We start from the raw sequence: 19,482 nt of genomic DNA on the forward strand, positions 1-19,482 counted from the left end.
TGAAAAGAAAAAAAAAAAAACAACAACATGAAAATCCACAAATCCAGATCTGCTCACCAACATCATGAATGAAGCGTTCAATCTTGGACTGCATGCCCCAGTATCGAAACTCCACTTTGCAAAGTTTGTAGGCACACATGATGGGAGTCTTCCCTGGGTTGTTGTTGTATTCCTCTATCCAGTCATCCTGCAGGGGCCCCCTCTGGGTCTTCTCCGACTTGTAAAGCCTCGGGTCCTCCTCTGCCTTATACTCATGCGGGGGGATGGGATCTGTCACTATGTCGATCGGGTCTGCCAAATAAAAAATCGGGTTTCAGCCAGCAGTAACAGATGGAGCCAGCTGTTTGGAATAACGATGGTTTTATAATCATGTCATAATGGGCACAGGAGGAGCGGCGGAGCAGAACATGTAAAAGCCCGTGTTTAACAGGTTTACATTCTTTTTAAAACCAACCCAGACTGTTTACTGGATGGGTTACATAAGAGAGACCAACTGACAAAGTCATTCCAAACAACTGCAGAAATGGATCATTGCAAGCTTTTTTTGTTTGTTTTCTATAGTAGTGTGTAAAAGTTTTAACCTAAAATACAAAAATAATGCTGGATGGAAACAATGGCCACTTACAGATAATCATTTGGACAAATTGGCAAATTGTATTGTTTTTATTCCTATAATCAAGTTCAAAGAGCATTTATTTTTAATAAATAAATAAGTAAATAAATAAAACTCAAGTTCAGCTTCTCTGAAATTTACATACAGATTCTTTATAAAGAAGAGTTATGTTATAGACAAGATGAGTGTGGACTTGGGGCCATTTGCAGCACCTGAAGTATATTTTGTGGCCCCTGACCATAGCTGAAGAATATTACAAATTTAGCCTCCCAGCAAATGGAAACTTTGTAAAATCTCACCCTAAAAAATGAACAATGACAAATGTTTATGTTATTGAACTGGAATTGTTACGTACATCTAAAAGTACTACTTATTCTGCTTAGAAGTATTTTTGTTATTATTTGCTTTTATTGCTTTCTTTATTTTCCAAATCAAGTAAGTGGGGCCAAAGAATCCAAAGAGAACTTAGCACCCCCATTCATTACATGTGTCTGAATACAACTGGGCTTTTGCAAAATAAAAATAAAAAACAAGAAACATTTTGTGTTGCTGGTAATAGAATTACATCCATTTGTTGACCAACAAGATAGAAAAAAAAACTGAATCAAAAAGTAAGAAACTGTACATATTTCTTATACCCTTTTTTCCAGATCTACAACAATTTATTATTTTCTTCTTTGTTTTATTTGAATATTGCATATTAATTTATACCCTAACTTAAAAAAAGAAAGAAATTGACTCTAAGTACTTAAACTAGGTGATTTTGGTCTGCAGATCAAAACGGTCAGATCACCACTAGCCTAGACAGCTATGGAGAAGACTACTGACTTGACGGTCATCCAGCCGGCACTCATTAAGTAACATTGCTGGCTGCTGATGGTGTTCTATTGAAGCATATTAACAAAAAATTAGGTAGAAGGAAAAAGTTTAGAGCGATAGGTCAAAAAGCAAAAGGAAAAACAACAGGGCTGACGTTTCTTTCAAATCCTCTCAAAGCTGTACTTAACCTAAACAATTAGCTGAATTTTCTTGGCCATCTTCACCCAAATTATCAGAAACAAATTGAATAAAAATATAAGGGGCAATAAATCTAAATGAGTTTAATTTCTTAAATAAAAATACAAAAAAAAGAATAATTATTAAGCTGCACCTACATGTTATTGTGTATTTAGGGTTAAGGAATCTCACCGATAGTTCTTTGCCTCTTGTCGGCGGCTGATAAGTTAAAGACGTCTGCTTGGTCGCCTGTGTCGGGCTTGTAGTAGGTCTCAATGTCAATAGAGAACTTCTCAACAAAAGGACAGGTGTATCTGCAAGAGATCACCAGAAGAAATTAACCATAATAGACACGACTTACATCATGTATCCATTAATATATTAACTCTCATATGAAAGTAGATCGGTCTCAATTTTCACTAGCATACATATGTGATTCATACATGAACAGGACAAGATCCACGCATGCACAAAATGATTCACACAAGCACAAAAAAATCCACACAGACAAAGGACAAGATTCACAGACACATAGCAAGTTTGACACAACCACACAAGATCCACACATGCACAGAACAAGATTGACCAAAGTATTTCTGGTCTATAAATAATTATGCATTAATTAAAAAGAACCAGTGGTCTTTGAACTTCATTGCATTTGTATGTGGATTTTTGAGGCTCCCTTGACGTGCCTCGATACACAAACGCATTTTAACGTGAATCGTGCTGTGTTTCTGTGGATCTAGTTCTTTGTGTGTCTGGATTTGTTTGTACTTGTATGAATCGTGCTGTGCATGCATGGATCTTGTCCTGTTTATGTATGAATCACATATGTGTATTTGTGAAAATGGAGACCGATCTAGCTCCATACTCTCACTCTGAATGGCACAAGGTTATAAAAAGAGAGATGGAACATCCTCAATGATAAAGATAAAAATGGCAAGAGCCATGATCCACAGCTGTGCCTGGAATCTGCAGTAAAACAGTCTCTATTTAAACAGAAATGACAGCATCCTATTTTAGCATCTTTATCAGAGAAAAACAGATGAATAGAGTGACAATGGGGGTCATGCGAGCTAGACACTGGTTGTGCAGCTCCTTTAGCATGCTAGGTAATGCTGAGGTCTGTAGCCTCATTTGGATTTCAGAAAAACAGATCACCCTGAATCAAATTTCTTTTCTTTTTAGTTACACTGCCCTGTGCAACATCCAATAACATTTGAGCACCAGTTGCAGACCCTTAAATATACCCATATCATTACTTTATCAAACTGCTACTTTGTGCTTTGCAGAGGGGCTCTATTTCGAGCTAAAAAAAAAAAAACTATGACTGCTGCTTTGTTGAGAGAATGCAAACCTTGTTCGGGTGTAAGGGTAGGCATTCCAGGACTCCTCTTCGACCCTCAATGCTGCTTTGGGCAGGATGGAGCGGAACCAGCTGGGAATGTGCATGCCGATGTGGTAGACCTTGTGCGTATACTGACCCGCCCCACCAGGTCCATCTGTGTAGGGCTTATTCTCCAGGATCTCCACCCCACTTCCTTCCCCACAGGTCTCTTCTCTGCTCTTTTTCTGCAAGTAAAACAAAGAAGAAAAAACTAAAGCAAAAGCTTTTATATTTACGACATATAGAAGCACAGTGTGAAGGTGTTTTAAACCTTATGTAGCAGAGTCAATTCTTTCTACCACTCTTAATGAGACAGTTCATCTTTTTCTCAATCTAAATTAAATGGAATTTAGAAATAAATCTAAATCTCTTTAATATGCAAAAGTAATCCCTCAGTGGAAAGAAAATATTTATTATATCTCTAAACATGTTTCAAAGCTTTACTAAGACTGATTTATAGATATTAAAACTGTTGAAACACAGAATGATCTGCCACAATAGCCGACATATTTCATCACAGATGGACTGAGTCATCTATAACAGAGCCTAGTCTGACAAAACAATTAATTGCTTCCTGAAAGCTAAGCATCTTCTGAGTGCGTGGAGCCACACCTTCCCCATGTTTACATTCCAGGTGCAGAGCGAGGGAGCTGGGTGGAGACAGGAGGTGCAGTTGCTCAGACTTACAGCTAGGTGAGACAAAGTTTCACAATCAAAGTGATCACAGAGAAGAGCGGGAGGCATGGCCAGAGCAAGGACTGGGGATTGTTGGGAAATCAGTGAAACAGGAAATTTGAACAGCTGAGCAGAGTCCAAGTGCTGACGACAATAAGGGGGAAAAAAAAGCTGTAGAGGATCATAAATGTCAAAGTTTCGAAGTGTATCTGTTTTCTGCAGATCTAGCAAAAATGGGCCGTTTTATTCAGTCCATTTGCTTGATAAGGGAGGAAGGTTTCTCTGGTTTGCCACTGAATCAGTGGAGCAGCATGGAGGAAGTCATGCGGCATCCAGCACTCTGGACCTCATTACCTCTGACAGGTCCTTCATTAGCCACTCGCCCTGCTCTCAACAGCTCAGATGCAGTTAAAAAGACACAGCACAGACGCCCCGGCATTATCAAACCAGCCCCACAAAGCATGAATCCAAGCCCACTTTATCTGAGATCCGCCATGACAGAGTAAATATATGCTCAGAGACACAGGAGGAGATCTACTGGACCTTTAGATGCCATCAGAATTTTATGTTTAATTCAATTTAAACACAACAATCAGTGGAAAAGTCCCCGTAAAGTAAATAAAACCAGATCCAACTGCTTCTTTATAATTTACATACAGTTACATCTCGTATCTTTTCATCCATATTTATATTTCCACTTAATGTTGTTCTTCACCCGGATATAAAGGCCAGAGTGTCGAATTAATTTGATCACTCAAGTTATTTCAAGTTCTGCTTCATGAAATGAAATGTTGATCAATTTCCACTTCGTCTCTTCTTCATTAAGGGGGTAGATAAGATGTTAAAAGCCAATATCAGTACTGATAAACATAGAAATTATTTTGTTTGCAGAATATTTCAATGTTTAGATACTACTTCGTTGACAGGATGGGAGTCACATCCTGGTTTCTTTCTTGGTGCTGTCGACTCACTGGGCCTTGTTTCCTGTCAGAGATGCACTTAACTCCAAAGATACACAGAAGCTGCACAGCCGTATGGTTCGGCTCGAACAGAGGAGCAACAGCAGAACAGTCTAACATTTCATCCTCACTTGATGCGTTTTCTTTGCTCATTACTGCAAATCCCTGCAGAGTAATGAAGAAATGATCGCTTGGCTATCAAATTAGAAGGTGGCAGTAGGGCAACGGAAATAAGCGGAGATAGAGTGGGCGTGCTGAGCGAGACATGGCTAAGATGTCCTAAGGCCCTGTCTTCCATCCATGAGGCCTGTTGTGGATTGGCGTCAGGCGGGCCTATGTGTGGCTGCTGCCCTGGTAACCTGCAGCACTGCAACTCGGGCATGCTGGCGTCTCTCGCCAATCCTTCCTCAGAGCCACAATTTTTTTTTTATTCCACATTTCCTCTTTTCATTCACTCTCTCATGAGCAAAAACCTGACCACCGGCATGCGGGCTGATGTGTGACGGCATGGTTGCCATGGTGAGAGAAGCCTTACAGCAAAGAAGCTGTGTAGAGATGGTGAGGTCAGTGATAAAGGTAACTATGGGTCAATAATGCAACACTCCTAGAGTGCTGGTGGATGCCTGAGAAACTCAATGTTATATTTCTGCCACGTTGGTCGTGTCCAGCTGTCAGTAGAGATCTGTCTGGGAAAAAAGCGGATCAGAACTAAAATGTTTCGTAAGGCTGATACTTCACAATTAGTCACAGGCTATCAAAAAAGTACTGGAGGAATAAGAGTGTGCTGTTTAAACTTATATAAAACGTTCTTTTTATGTTTGTCCGGGTAGAAAAACACTTAAGTCAACTTCTGCAGGACTGTAAACGGTGCTTTATGTTGACTAAAGGAGGAAGTTCAGGTTGATTTACTTATTGCTATAGTTTCTCCTGCAAGCTCGTTTTTCCTTCATAAAAACATATTGCTCATTCATGTGAGCTTCCTGACTGTTATCACCAGATTAAACACAACGTCTATCTATCATGCATAAGACTGGACAAACAATATAACCCAGTCAACCCTAAAACAAAATGATAGTGTAAAAGGATATCTTCTTGTATGCATGTATTCAGGGTTTATAAGGAGTACTGAGAACATTTTCTATCACAGCCTGAGACATAATGTCACTTCCGTATACTCTCAGTATTTCACTGTTCATGCTGCCCACAGCATAACCTGCTTCTTACATAAATATATCCTCATTTGCACCAGCCACAGGAAGGGAAATTTGTTGTTATACCATTAACAGCTTTATATTATATATTCTCTTTTTCATGTTCACCACAGAACTCTGTGTACATTAATAGGAATTTAGGTCATGCATTAACACAAAGCAGTAAATAATGGAAATAGATCTGTAATCTACCTTGCAAGTCTGTCTTTTCTACAGCTGCATTCAGTCTCTCAACATCTAGAGGTTTTTTTCACATTCTCAGTAGAAAATGGCCCAACTTAGTCGAATCAGATTGTAAAAGCTGTGTACAGCTGTTGTTTGGAACAGATTCCTCTTTTCGGTTTAGGTCTGGGGATTAACAGGCCATTCTAACATATGGTCTTAAACCATTTCATTTGTATGGTTAAGGTAATTGTTGATAAACTGGCTTTGATCTAAACTCCTTTAGGTTTTCTTTCATAACTGCCCTGCATCTAGGTCTTTCCATCAAGCAACCAGCTCTCAGCAGCTTTCCTTCTTCCCCAAAGCATCACTTCACCACTCTTTGACCAAACTCTGCATTTTGTATATGACCATGTGGCTCAATTCTGTCCTCATCTGACCTTATTCCACATATAGAAAAGAACTGCTTTGGATCTCTGCAGCTCCTCCAGAGTCATACCCCTGAATTTTCTTTTCCGGTCGATGGAGTTATCAGTGCTCTGTGAGACGTCTGTACAACCCTCTACCGGAACCATTTCTGTGTCCCTTGACCCTAATAATGTTTCAAGAATAACCTATGCTTGTATGGGAACTAAACTGCACATTAGCTGCTTTTAACTTGCAAATGAGGTGACATCAGGTGACATCTGAAGGAAAACTGGCAGTCATTTCTATTTTAAGGGATAGAATAGTGATAAAACCTGCATTAAATCAGGTATTCTTTCCTTGGCACAATTCTTTGAGCCAATTTATAGCAGGAAATCTTGATAAAACCCCCCAAAATGTGAATGAATCTAAGGCGTTTGAATACTTTTGTAAAGCAGTGCAGCTTTGCATCAGACTGACCTGAACTTGGATTATCCAGAATCCTAAAAGCACTCTTTGTTCCTTTGCTTTTTCCATGGCACACACAACTTGCAATCAATCATTTTGCAATTTGTTGTGGAAAAAAAATATCTCCCCTGCTTATCTTCGCCTCGTCTGCTCCTTATAGCTCCTCGGTTTTTGTTTTTTTTTCTATTTTCTCACCCCTGGTGGTTGGTTGGTGTGTGTTAGTGTGAGTGTAGGTGAAAATTAGGTGGGCCATGTGTTGTGCTGTTATCTCACCTGGATCATGTAGAGCTGGGCAATGCGGTACTCCTCCACACTCATGGGCATGGGGATGCGATACTCTTTAATGAGCATGGTGGAATCTTGGGGAAGAGGGGACGAGGAGGGATAAAAATGACCAGGAAACAGGGGTGGGGATGGGGAGGGAGGGAGGGGTGGAGGGAAGGGATGGGGAGAAGGGAAAAGGAGAGATTCTGGATGCTCCTATATGAGGCTCTTCAGATCACCGAAGGCTGCATGGAAAGTTCCTGTAGACAGATAAAAAAAATACAAATCACAAACAAAATAAATATTCTTTCAAGAACTTAACCAAGAATTCCTGTTAAAAGACATCTATCCAGATCCTAACGAGTCTTAAAAAAAAAAATCCTCTACACGAAAAATAGAAAAAAAAAGAAACCTTCCCAAAGCTCACGCGTTGATGAAGAAAAAAGGAACCAGTATCATTACTCTCTGTTGGGTTGGAATCGGCGGGAAGCTCTGGCATCCGAGACTAGAAACAGCAGCTACCTGAACACAGCTCCCTTCTTATACAGAATCCACGGCCCAGTCCACCCCAGCCTTCCGGCGCCGTCACATGGGGAGCTTCGCTCGGCAACAGAGGGATTACAGTTTAGTGAGGAACTTTACATAACTTTGCACAACCAAGGTTTCACAAATAGCTCCATCTGAGTTACACAAAGCTTTGTTTTCCAACCACTGGGCAGAAAGAGGTAGGTGTGGGCTATACATGTGCAGCGTGTGGGTGGCGTGAGCTGCAGAAGTCTGCCGTAACCCGTGCAGGAAGACTAGTTCTCTGAAGCACAGCAAGTAAAAATCAAAACGTATCAGCGTGCATCACAATGAAGAGTGTGATGCACGCTGGTTTGTCTTAATCTCCTAAATGTCAACCGGGGTAATTCATTAACCGAAGAGGAGTCAATGTGCCGGCGAACAGCTAGTGAAAGTTCTAAAAAGACATAACATTACATAATAGCACATAAAAAACTGTGTTTGATCCTGAAAGTTTATAGTATGACATACACAATCATGCAGGGGCCTAAAGATTTCACTCACACACAAACTCCATAAAGATGGGAGGCCGCATCAAGCTATCGTTAAAGATAAAAGCGAATAGAGTTGTGCATGAGTTTATTAATCATAAGCTGAAGGGAAGAAAAAAAAATGTGTGGTGTGATTGCAGCTGGAGTCAGAACATCCACAGCCACCAGACACAGAGGTATACAGGGCAGTGGGCTTCCTTCATCAGAGCCACTCCTGAGTCTGAGAAACATTTAACCTGGGCTAAGGAGAGAGCAGGAGTGGCAATTTCTCTGTTCACAAGTCTTCATCTAAACTGAAAGTGCATTTTGTATTTTACGAGGAGATCAACGTCCCAGATTCGAGCTGGACAAGCTGAAAGCTGCTTTTTATGTGCTTTTTAAATTAGAATAGTCTCATTTACTGAGAAACTGATTTACTTGTTTTTTTTTTTTTATTAGCTGTAAGCAATAATCCTCAGAAATAAACGAAAATAAAGGTCTGAATTGCATCATTCCGTTCGTAATGAATCTATGCAATATAAAAACGAATTACCGAAACAAAACAACATTTTATTGGTAGTCAAATTGATCAAGATGTACCTGTACTCTATTAAACAGAAATGCTACAGCATACACTAAAATCCATCCAAGCTTACAGCAAAAGATGAAGCCAATATCGTAACACAGCTTAAATTTGCTTTGAAAACTCTGAGAACACTGCCTTACATAATCACAACATTAACAAATGTCTGACCCATGGCAGCAGCTGGACAAAGCTCTGGGGCTCAGCCATTCTGGGTAATCACTCTAATTGCACTAATATTCCCACTGCGTCACTTTACCCACCAAACAAAGAGCAGCTCCTGATGTGACCAATATTCCTGTTCCTCCTCATGTCCACTTCTGCAACACCTTACTGCAGACAAATCACTCCAAAAACCTGATGTACCACAGTGATCCGGTTAAAAGAGCATTACATTTCCATTGTGCTGCATACTATTCTTCATGTTTGTTTTCTAGGAAGTAACAATGCCACAAGAAAAAAGAAAAAAAAATCAGAGCAGAGGGCCACGTTTTTCTGAAAATAACTGCACTCTAGGGGAAATGTTTGGAGATAAGTAGGCTAGCTGTAGGGACTCTGAAGAAAAGCCCGTGGCCCGACAGCCTTAAAGGGCTTTAGAAAAGGGAACCAAACTTATTAGAGGAAGGTCACTGCTTAAGCCTCGACATGCTGCTGAAAAAAATGGGTCAACAATCTGAACTCTGATTCAGAAAATTTCCTTTCATGAGAAAGATGAATAAAAAAGGAAAGCGTGCAATAAGAAATGTTAAAAGAACTGCTGACCACAGGAAAAAAAGATGTTTCTAGTCAACAACAGGCAACCACTGAAAAGAAGGTGGACTACTTCAGACAGGTCACCAGTCCAGCTGAGACAAAACCAGCACAAACCATCAAACATAAAGACAGACATAACTGGGAGTAACTTAGAAACACCAGCTAACCCAAGATGCATGATGACTGTGCGAGGAAACTGGACTACATTGGAAAAAAATTTGAGGGGAGAAGATGCAAACTACACACAAAAAGACTAATATCAGCATTTGAAAGGATTCCTGCAGATACAAGATTGCAGCAAACTGTGAGAACTCGAAACAATGATGTCTTTACAAGAATCCACTCAGTCTCCTGATAGAAACGTATTATTTCAATTAAACCTAATAAATTTTGACCAATCAACCAATAAATAAATGATTTTTTTGCAACGGCTGAAGAAGCAGATTTATTTGCGTTCTTACAATCCACGTTTGGCTCAGTTTTCTAACTTTGTGAAAGTATCACCAGTCTTTATACAACAGCTTGCAGCTCATATAGTTGTATTTAAGCAGCAGTTATTGTTCAGATTTGTTTAAAAAAATCTCTTTCAATGATTATTTTCAGACTAAAAACATCTCAATGATCCGATTTCCAGGTGCAGATGCTTCTCTCTTGCAGATTGGAATCTGTTCGCTCTCCCACTGTTCTTTTTTGGATTCCGGTACAGATGCTGTCCACAACATTGGACCTGTACTGCTCAATCCACCAGCATCCCCCAGAGAGGACTGGCACCATGGTTGACCCAGAAAAAAAAAAGGCACTCTCACACACAGAGTTTAAAAATAGCTCAGTCACAATAATCCTAGCATACGCAAGCAGAGTGCCTGACGTTAGTTCAGAGAATATGCTCATTCCCGTCTAAAAATACAGCCTCTGCCCCCCCCCCCCTCCATCAGGCAGTGACGCAACAGCGGCACACGCCAATGCAAGGGGCTCATTACAAAGCAGCCTCCAGTGTTTCAGCTCCGGTTTCAACAAAGCAAAGCTATTGATAACTACAGCATTCCTCCTTAAAAATGAGAACAATCCACTAAGGAATGAAAAGGATTTTTTTTTTTTTTGCAAAATCACATTGTTGTGTTTTTACGTTTATGCAGACCTAGGCTCTAAAGATCACGGATAACTTCTTTAAAGGAATTTGTCACGGATCAGAGAAAATCTGCGGACAACATGTCAAATTAAATCAGTGGCAACAGGAAACGTAAGTGACATAAACGCAGGAGAAGCTTCTTTTCCAGGAAACCAAAAAGCTCTATTTTCCAACACGCAAGGCTCTATGCTTTACCACATCAATGTCAAGTTACATTAAAATATCCGTCTGCAACGGCAACATATGACATAAGATAGAGGACTATATGCACATAAGAGAGGGTGGGCCCCCCAGGGGTATGCCATCAAGCGCAGAGCCTAAAATCAGTAGCTTCATGCAGGCTGAATGTTGCAGCTAAGCCTCTTTAAAAAAGTGAAAAACATTAGCCGCTGCAGTGCCTCTATGTTGGACTTAACCTTCTCAATTCACTGTTGCAAACACAACCTAAGCCATTGACTTGAAAACAAGTCAAAATATGTAAACATTCAAAAATGAGATCTTCCTGCTGAGCTGAATTCAATGTTTGTAAAAATACCTTTCAGGGTTTTCTAAACTCAAGTTCTGACTTTGTGTTTGAACAAAGAGAAAAATGTCCTCGACATTCTTTGCAAGTAGTAGCTTTAAATCTAAAAGAAAATGAAGGAATTTATTTTGTGTTTGCTTTTTTTGTCACACTGCCACTAACAACTGCTATCATGCAGTGGTGATGACAAGCAGGAAGTCCCGCCCACTCTTTTTTGCAGAATTGTTTCCATTTATTCACAATGGAAGATTTGTGTTTTTAGCATGAAAGATCTGCTTAAAGGTATGTCCTTGTATCTCAATCAGATTAAAAACCCTACTATGACTAGGACGTTCCATTCTGTCTAGGTCTTAGTTTATACCAGATATAAACAGTCAAAACAAAAACCAGAATGTTTCTCTAAAATATTTACTTTTAAACAAATTTGAGGTGGACCAAATTTTATTAAAGCCTCTTTTTGTCATCCAAGAGTGACAGTAATTTATTTCAGTAATAGATTTTAACAATGATCACAGTGATACTGGGGTAAATCAACAGATGTCTCTATAGAAATTATTTTTTTTAAACCCTCTCCAGCAGATGCTGTCGCTCTGCCATCATGTTATCCTGAGCGGAGCTGTCCAAATAGTTAAAAATTTTAGATAAAATTACGTAATTTTGCTGTACAGACCTCACTCACGCATCAAGCATAAATCAGGCCTAACTCTCCTGGTTATACCGTTTTTACTCAGTTTTTTTCCACCATTACTCATGACTAGAAACTCTGAGAAATGTGAAAGAAAGAACCCAATAAGTTATTTATCTGTACTTTACTATTCTTTAGACCAGGAAATGCCATGATCAGGGAAAATGTGGTTATTGTTCCCTTAAAGACTTATATTTGTGATTCTTGATATTTTTGTCAGCTTAACATTGTAATTTCTACATTTTTATTCTACGGGTCAGGCAGCAGACAGGCTTTTATTGGAACAAAGCACTAAATACCTTGAATAAAGCCCAAGAATGCCAATTTAAAAAAGACTTGATCAGCTAACATATACAAAAGAAGCAAATTATTTTTCAGTGTTCCTGAACTTTATCTAATATTTAAAACAGGTTGGGGTTTTAGGTTTTGATGCATTAAAAAAAATATATTAAAAAATAAAAAATCTCTTATCAACCGAAAAGCTGAGCAAGAGATAACTTGCCAACTTGAACCCCTGAATTATAAAAAGGCATCTTGAGATAAACAGCAAATGTTTCCCCCCAAAAAATACAGAAAATAATTTTTTTTTTAGTAAAACAAGTCAAGAAATGTAGTCAAAAAGAAGTGAATTTTTTCAACATACAAAGCTGAAATAAAGACATTCAAAAACTCATAAATGTGCTACCGATGTAACAAAGTGAGATCTGAATAGAAAGCTCCAGGAACCAACAGGGGGAACTATCACAGAGGCTTCTTACTGTCCCCCATGTCCTTCAGCAAGAATTGAGATGTGCAATGTGCCCTTGTTCTTTACTTATCCTGTCAGTGCAAAGGGAAAGCTAAAAATACTTGATACCCTGTGTGCATCCCCGCCACTGTGTTCCTTCTCTTTCTCCTCATCCTCTCTTCCTCCCACGGTGGCTCAGTGAGAGCTGCTTCTAAAAATGATCCAAAGATGGGGAAGAAGCGGACCAAGAAACCACAGAAGAGAAAAATCCTAAACCATATTTTATTTGCCATAAAATACGATAACAAGGGTAAATCTCTTTAACAGCAAACATCATGTTTTTTTCTTAATTTGGTGATTAAAGCTGATAGTTAATAAATTAAAATATTACAAAAGAAAACTTAAAATATATATTTTTTTATAAAGCAGTATAATATTATGGCAAACAGGTTGTCTATATAATGACCACACTATGGTCTCTTTTAAATCATTAAGCAGTCAGCTGACTTTACATTTGTCCAGCTGGCATATAATGTTACCTGGAAAAAGGGAGAGAAGCTAAATAAAAACAAGGAAGAAGTTCACAGATTCCTGTGTCTGCGTACCTTTATGAAGAGTTTAATGGCAGGAAAAAAAGTAGGATAGGGAAAGAAGTACACAGGTAACAGGTATATGGGTAACAACTTAATCTGTCGATTATTTTTTAATTAATTGACTAATAATCAGATAGCAAAAGGTCCCTTAAAGAAGATTTTTTACGAAACCAGGTGAAACTAAAACTTTTTCCACCTGGGGAGTTCTGGATAGAGCATACTGACAGACGAAAAAGTTTTTTTTCTTTAATCTTAAATGCAATATTTTTTACATATTTTCTTTTTACAATATTGGTTATAATAACTGCTTAAGGTGGGCCGCTCTGTCAGCTAAAGGCACGTGTTAGAGTCTCTATACTTCATTTGAGGATTCATTGATTACTAAATTAGTAGACAATTATTTCAATAGTTTATTAATCATGATGAATGCAATTAATTGTTTCATTCCTAACAACAGCTTTGAGATCAAGAGACTATTGACAGAATCCCCAAGGTAATACAACAGAAAACCAGTGGCTTAGGAAACTGGCTGTTTAAAGAGTGCCTCATCTAGGTTGAAACATTACGGAAACAAAAAAGAGTGGTAGGAAAAGGTAAGAGACATAACAAAAAGCTGCACCTAACTTTTCACTGTTGCAATGTGGAACAATGTGAGAAATAGATAAAATGTACCAGGAATAAACTTACAAAAGATCAAATATGTACAGTTATTTTCTCATCAGGCTGCAGAGATCATTCATGGTAAATTATAGGAGTGCACAGGCCAGATCAGTGAATCTAAATGATTCACACTAAAGCTCTGAGGGAGTTGAAAAACATAACAAGTTTCAGATTGGATAACCCAGCAACCGACTAATTAAATTCAGCTCAAATAAAATTAGTTGTCTTCAAGTGACGACTGAAAACTTCAATCTGCTTTCAAAACTGGAGTAACCGTTTTTCTCTCAGCAGTGCTCATCAGCATTATAAGAACCCACTGTCTCAAATAAACACTGTACTTAACTCTGATAGCCAAAATTAGACAACCCTGGACGCAAATGATGCTTAGATTAATCAGTAATGTGCCAAGGTTAAACAGGGACCCCCTCCTCCTCCCCTCGCTCTCGTTCTGAATGAGCTCTCAATCAGCCTAAATCAACTGCGCAGAGAGGGCTCTTACATAACAGCAGCAGATACAGGAGAGGAAAGCATTTTGTCCATTCCATTAACTGATTCCTGCAGCCCACAGGGTCGGAAATGCTTTTGTACTTTTAGGCAATATCGCTCAGACATGTCCATCACGGTGTGTTTGGCAGCAACGGGATATTGCTGACTCAAAATGAAGCTTTTCTTGTAATTGTGAAGCCAGGGGTGAATACATGCTCACCACCGTCGACACAAAAAGCATGACATAATGACTAGGAGGTAAAAAAGAAAACAATCTCCCTGTTACTAGAAATCTTGTACAAGGATGCTAAGAAGCTCCAACTATCCAAACCATTGTGCTGATGTGACAGAGATCTAATGACTCCAGTTAGATGACACTTTTTCACCTCAGTGTAGCAGGAGATAAAACACTTTAGTTGAAAAATGTTAAACAATCTTTTGAAAATAATAACTTATAATAGTTGGTAAATGTCTACTATAAGACATTTGTCATTATTTTGAAAGGTCCACCATTTCACAGCAATTTCCTTAAATAAAAAAGAACAACTTTTTGTGAAGGATAGATTTTCTTCTATAAAGTATTATCCAATGATCCCAAATTATTTATTATAATCATTACTCTAAAATTTATTACAGGTACTTTAAGTATCATTGTCTGAAGGAAATTCAGTTAAATTCTTTCAATACAAAGAAAAATCAAGTGCTAAAACCTGTTATTTTTTTATTGAATGCATATTAAATATATAAATAAAAAATTCATAACTTGACCTAAACCATACTGAGAAATTGTAGGGCTGTCTTAAATGGGACACTTCTGAAAAGGGAACGCAGTCCATCGCTCTGTATAGCGTCTGCAAGGCTGCGCTTGTTTGTTCTGTTGATCCTGAACAGAGCAAGGAACAGAAACCCTCCATAAATGGAAGCCTTTTAGTGTCATTGGTAAAAAGCATGGCTAGGAGATAAACTGAATTTTTTTGGTGGGTTATGTCAGAAATGTTTAGTTGTGAATTTCGAGTTGTTTGCCAATTAATCTCGCTTTAATAAAATGAAAAAACAAACAAAATTTTCAAATGTTCTTTATTCCATAAAAATATAATAGTTGTCCAATAATGAAACAAAACTTTACTAGTTTCTTTTTAGATATTCAGGTCTGAATATATTTTCCCTTTCTTATTAGTCAGTGTCTTAATGAATTCCATCCATCCATCAATTTTCCATCCCGCTTTATCCATGCTTGGATCACGAGGAGAGCTGGTACCCATCTCCAGCTGTCTCCAGCGGGCCCGAGGCCGGGTACCTCGGACAGGTCACCAGTCAATCGCAGGGCAACATAGAGACAAACAGGACAAAGAACCATTCATGCACACACTCACACCTACGGAGAAGTTAGAGAAGAACAGTCATGTTTTTAGACTGTGGGAGGAAGCTGGAGTCCCCGGAGATAACCCTCGCATGCTCAGGGAGAACATGCAAACTCCATGCAGAAAACAGGAATCGAACCTAGAACCTTGTTGCTGCAAGGCAGCAGTGCTACCCACTGCCCCACTGAGCAGGCCTCTCAATGAATTAAATTTGTAAAATTAAATTAAATTCAAGAATACTTGTTTCAAACATCCATGGTTCTTCAAAGAGTCACAGCAGGTGGCTAGAGGAAGGAAGGACCTTATATGGCTGTCTGTATTACAGCTGATCTAAAAGATCCATTCGACTAAAAAAAAAATGTAGCTGTATTGCCAACTCCACAGACCTTTGGAACATTTGGAGTTACTGCCTAAGTACCACACAGACCCGGTCAGTGCATGACATGCTGCCCAGTTTATTTCTCAAATAAAGAATGTTAAAAATGTATTGGTTCACCGTCTCTTCAGACTTCCATCAATCAGACCCCTATTCAGCTTGAAGTCCATCATCTTCATCAAAACTGGACATATGCTACTTTGTTCTACCTACTCTTGCACTCCGTCACATCCCGATCTGTCCTGGAAGCACGATCTGTAAAGTAAGTCCATTGTGCAGGTGCAACCTAATATACTTCTGGGTTTCCATAAATAATGTGATTATGCTACTAAAATTACTTATTTCTATCATTAACTCAATAAAGAATGTTAATGCACACATTTAAAAAAATGCTTTAAGATTTTTCTGAGAAAGCTTTGATGCTTTCCACATTTTATCAGTTAAACTTCTTGTCTGACAGCATTATCGGACATGCTCTGAGTAGTCCGGCAAAATATGATTAAACCATGTTTATCTGCATTTTAGTTGTTTCTTTCTTTATACTATAATTTTAACATGAAAGGGAAACATAAAACTCAAAAGCACGAGATTTATGTTTAAATCCAAGGCAAATTCCGGCACTTATTTTCTCAGGAAATAAATTCACTTTTAACACATATTTAAGGAAGCTTACCATTTTTGGGGAGGGAAAAACATGATTTAGGTCTTTTTTACTAAATAAAATCGAGGACAACCCAGATGTATATCTAATTGCGCATGCGCAAATGAGCTGATGGTACGGCTCATGCTCCTGGGAAGGATCGGGTAACGACACAATCAATCTGCTTCTGATATCGCTTTTCTTTTCTTATCAAACCATTCCTTCAGGTCACTGGTGATCCAGGGATTTTTACTGGTATACCATCTCGCAAAAAAAGTTTTTTCAGCTTCCTGTGACCACTTCCTCATCGTTCTCTTTACCATAGGCTGCCTCTGGACGAGTAGGTTGTTGTCTGAGCTAAAGAAACCAGATATGATCTTATTTGCCCAGAGGTCTTAACGCAGGTGTATGCATTTCTGACATTTGCATAGAACTAAGCCCAAATAGTTATCTCTGGTCAGGTAGTTAAAAAACTGTTGAAACTTTGGAAGCGTAGCTGAGAGAAGCCTTGTTAATATATCCACTCACTGCAGCTAATGCATCTTAGATCTGTAGCTTAACAACTGGTCTGATGACATCACAACTAGAGCTGGCAACAGCTGATAGCAGAATGCATGCTGTTGCTAAAATAATCTTAATGAACTCTCCTAGTAAATAGGATGAACTAACATTTAGCAAACAAACATCCACAAAACAGAAAAATAACAGTTCGTACTGACTTCCACCATCTGTTGAAAAGAAAGCAGGAGAGTGAAACATGGGAAACGGAGCTTCTTCAGCCATTTCTTAGTGAAACCCATCAAACTCCATTGATATTACGATGGCTGGGTCCTTGTCAGCTTCAAGTTCCACCCATTTGTTAGCCAGGGATCCCTCGTATCTCTATTATATCAGTGAAAGAGATGATTTGATTTGTTTAATGTGAATTAAGATGATTTGTTCATTTTTCTCTCTCTCTCTCTCCTACTCTACATCCATGACATCGACATCCATCTTTAACTCATCTAGGATTATACAGTCAGTTCAAGTGTTCTAAAATGATGAAAAACTGTTTTGGTTGTAAACAAATTAAAATGCTTAGTTATGCATTATAATAACTTTTTAAAGGTAGAAAAAAAAGTGACACTTAAAAGTCCATCCAGCATTCTTCTAAAAATGAAATAAAAACCAGCCCAACTGTAAGCAATAGATCAGAGATATTTAAACATCTATCTTGAGGTATGCAAGGTGTGCTTTAGTTATTCGAGTTATGTTTTTTTCAAGAGAATAGTTAGATTTTGAATAAAACATTATTTAAAAAATGTCTATACAGAATACATGTGCTTAATTAAATGGAAGCCTGGGTTTCTTAAAAAAAAAAAAAAGGCGTAAGAAACACTACAAAATTACAAACCAAAAGCACTATTTTAAAGCTTTATAGAAAATTCTACCAGGGGTGAAAAAAAATGTGTCCTGCATGCTATATTCAGTCATAAAATTCCTGACCTGTTTCCAGAACCAAATTTCAGTTTTCCAACTGTGGGTATCACCCAGTTAAACTTGTAAAGAAATGATTTTCCAGTAGGCTATATTATATTCTGTTTCCTGTTGTTTCATCTCTTTCCATCATTGCTTGAATGGGGAGGGGGTTACCATGGAGACACGGTGGATCGTTTCCTTATTGGCTGCTAAAACAAGAAAGTCAGAGTGACGGGGAAAGTAGAGACGAGGGGCTGCCAGGGCTCAAACTTCTTTCTCCTGTTTCTCCTGTCTCCACTTTCACTTTTGTCTGGTGTCTGTTCCTCTCTCACAGGTCACTACGCTGAACCGTCGCTTCTGCCACAAAACTATTTAGAAATACATACCCTTCAGCTAAATGTAGCAGAATAATGTTGTTTTCTGATATATAAACCACATATTCCTTGAATCTATATAACTAGGCAAACAAAAACTCCAGATTTTACAAACAAAAATTTTATTTTCCAGGTACTGTTGTTATATATTGTACATTTCACTACCCTTTGGACAGTGTGAAATAAATGGGGGGGAAAAAAGGCCAAAACCAGTCGATATTAATGCTCCTACTCTATACTGCAGAAAATACATTAATATTCAAATGCTAAACATCTCAGTACAAGTCCAGCACAGGTCCTCCTAGTCCTTTAAGTAAAAAAATCCTTCTGTTTAGAACTGCCCTTGACTGTTAAAGATAAACTGTTAATTTGGGTATCATTAGTTTAAGTTTGCGGCCAAACTGTTTTATTTGCAATACCAACTGCCCTTATTGTTATCTTGTCTTTACTATCCCTCTATTTTAGAGTTTAATTCATGTAAAAAACTTTAAATTGTCTTTGTACTGAATTGAGCTATATAAACAAAGTTGCCTTACCCAATATTAACATGTATTTGTTTTATATTTCCAGCTGAGTCTGTGCGTATTCATGAAAAAAATTATCAGACATCCCCCCTTTTATTTAATTCTTGTGCAAAAAGTTATATGACCAGAAAAACACAACAAAGGACAAAAACAGAAAGAAAATGTCTAAGATTTTTTCCATGATTGTATGATAATTTAAAAATCAATAATACATGTGACACTATTTTTTCTACTCAAAAAAATATTTCACCAGCCGACAATTAACAGCTTCATAAAAGCACAGAATTATTCAGACTCCTGGTTAAGATGTGAATTTAGTTCTAGTCAACTTTGTTTTTTTGATAGGAAATAAAATAGATATCTCTAAATAGATAACATCAAATAAGCAACTAGAAAAGGATTAATATTAGGAGAAATGCCAGATGTTTTTGATTAC

At 38.2% G+C, this 19,482-nt stretch overlaps 1 protein-coding gene across 8 annotated transcripts in view; it reads right to left on the reverse strand.

Annotated features, from left to right (window-relative positions):
- The window catches only part of LOC119790119 (membrane-associated phosphatidylinositol transfer protein 2-like), a 59,090-nt gene that overhangs the window by 24,938 nt on the left and 14,670 nt on the right, over window positions 1–19,482 (reverse strand). For all 8 annotated transcript variants that reach the window (XM_038295478.1, XM_038295473.1, XM_038295477.1 and 5 more), the window contains exons 2-5: window positions 7,150–7,400; window positions 2,967–3,181; window positions 1,802–1,923; window positions 58–291 (exon numbers count right to left, since the gene is read on the reverse strand). In XM_038295478.1, the coding sequence (XP_038151406.1) occupies window positions 58–291; window positions 1,802–1,923; window positions 2,967–3,181; window positions 7,150–7,227 (649 nt within the window). In that variant the 5' untranslated portion in view covers window positions 7,228–7,400. The remainder of the gene's footprint in view (window positions 1–57; window positions 292–1,801; window positions 1,924–2,966; window positions 3,182–7,149; window positions 7,401–19,482) is intronic.

The sequence above is a fragment of the Cyprinodon tularosa genome, unplaced genomic scaffold (assembly GCF_016077235.1).
Source record: "Cyprinodon tularosa strain WSP-4 unplaced genomic scaffold, ASM1607723v1 ctg356, whole genome shotgun sequence".
Classification (NCBI taxonomy): Eukaryota; Metazoa; Chordata; class Actinopteri; order Cyprinodontiformes; family Cyprinodontidae; genus Cyprinodon; species Cyprinodon tularosa.